Source organism: Mesitornis unicolor, unplaced genomic scaffold (assembly GCF_000695765.1).
Source record: "Mesitornis unicolor isolate BGI_N332 unplaced genomic scaffold, ASM69576v1 scaffold52611, whole genome shotgun sequence".
NCBI classification, from domain to species: domain Eukaryota; kingdom Metazoa; phylum Chordata; class Aves; order Mesitornithiformes; family Mesitornithidae; genus Mesitornis; species Mesitornis unicolor.
The window spans coordinates 25,101-26,937 of NW_010165456.1; the positions used below are offsets into that span (position 1 = coordinate 25,101).

Here is a 1,837-nt window from a genome sequence, read left to right on the forward strand (position 1 = left end):
TAGCTGCTATACATTACACGCCTGTAAGGCAGGAGGATTTGACGCACTGTGTTTTCAGCCATTCTTGAACACAAAAATGCCACAAGATAAGAATTCCGTGTGAGAGTGAAGGTCTGCTTTATCCACCCTCTGTTCCACAAAGGCCAGGAGTACACCTATGGAGAAAGAATGGAATAAAAGCCAAACAAAACCAAACCCAAACCTAACCAACCAACCAAACCCCCACCAAAATTTTAAAAAATACCTCAAAATGCCAAACAACCAAAACCAGACAGCTCCGGCCTTCCTGTTTATTTCATTAACTTAATTATTAGTTAGTAATTAACTTTGTCCTCAGTTATTGAACTATTTGAACAGTTGCATTCACACATTTCTGTTCAAACAGTCTGAAGAGAAAGACACAGCCAAAAAGAAGGAATATCTGAATGAACAGTCCTTGAAGATAGATGATGCCAACCTGGTCTCAGCCTCAGCAAGCACAGAGCCTCCCAAGACCTCTCACGCCAGAACTGTGCCTCTCCAGCCCAGCAGAATTTTGGCTCGAGAAGCAGCAAACCATCTTCAAGAGAAAGACTCTGTTTTATGTGCCACGGAAGAGGAAAAAAACTCCTGCACTGCCCCGTCTGAGGGCAGCTCATTACACCAAGCCCTTAAAAGCAAGGATGTCGCTTGCAGGACCAGGCACGACGTTTCCTCACAGACTGAGAGCTCTGTCGCAGAAGTAAAGAAGGTGGATGTTGCTACCCAGTGCAGCACTACACAGGTGTGCAGCTGTGGGAGCTCCCTCCCCTCTGCCTGCAGCCTGGAGGGGGTTCCTCTTCCCAGTGCCGCAGGCACCGCTGGAGGGCACAAAACGGTAGCGCATGAGGTGCTGCAGCCTGCGGGCACGGGCAGCGTGGCAGGAACAGCAGTGGTTTCTGCTGAGGGCGAGTATCAGAGTTTGGCTGACAGAGGGACTCTAGAGGTGCTGAACTACATTGTTATCATGAAGGAGAGAGAGAAGCAGTGACCAGCTAGAACGGCACCTAAGGAATGGAGAAGTTCTGTCCTGTTCGCAGTGTGTTTTTTTTCGCCAAGTTAGACAAAATACTTTTTTGCTGCTTGTTTGCTTTAAATTATTATCAACTGTGGATCTCTAACTGCCTACTGCTATCTCTAACTATGGATTTCTGCAGATCTCCAAATGATAAAATAGGATTTTACAGTAGCTTAGTAAATACAAACCTCAGGAAGTAGATCGGCTTTCCCACCATGTAACCATAGGATTCTGTAGTTTAAGAGTGACTCTGCTTTTCTAAAAGGTAGTGGAAAGATTCTGTTTCACTTCAAAATGTATTCAGTGTGGCTCTTAGTTCAGCACTATTGTCTGATTCTTATCCATTTTAACAGGCAAACTTTGCCATATGCTTGTACTAAATACAAAAATGGGAAACAACAGAAAATGCACATCTGCACACATAGAATAAAATGTAATTTAAAAAAACAATTATTTCTTTTTTGCCAAAAAAAGCCCACAAGCCACAAATTCTTAATCTTCCTTCCGTAGCAGATCTATTTATTCATTCTCTGGCTGTTAACACTGACGAATCTTTTATGTGTTTCTGTATTTTGCCTGCTGATTGAAAACTGAAATTCTTTCCTCTTCATTTCAGTATTTATGTGAAGCTGCAAATCACAACAAATAAAAGATTCTGATAACATTGTTTCTAGCTTATATTCATTCATTCTAAAAAAGTGCCTTGTAAAGGTGTCAGGGAGACTCACTGACATCTTCTGCTTGTATGTCCATATATCTTTACATGTATCTACATGTCTAGATCTATGTATCTTAGGGATG

At 42.3% G+C, this 1,837-nt stretch overlaps 1 protein-coding gene across 1 annotated transcript in view; it reads left to right on the forward strand.

Moving 5' to 3' along the window:
- LOC104548565 (chromosome unknown open reading frame, human C12orf40) overlaps nucleotides 1-1,009 on the forward strand; it is a 12,306-nt gene extending 11,297 nt beyond the window's left edge. Inside the window, 1 exon segment of the mRNA XM_010194617.1 lies at nucleotides 386-1,009. Within this exon segment, the coding sequence (XP_010192919.1) occupies nucleotides 386-1,009 (624 nt within the window).
- The last annotated feature ends 828 nt before the right edge of the window (nucleotides 1,010-1,837 follow it).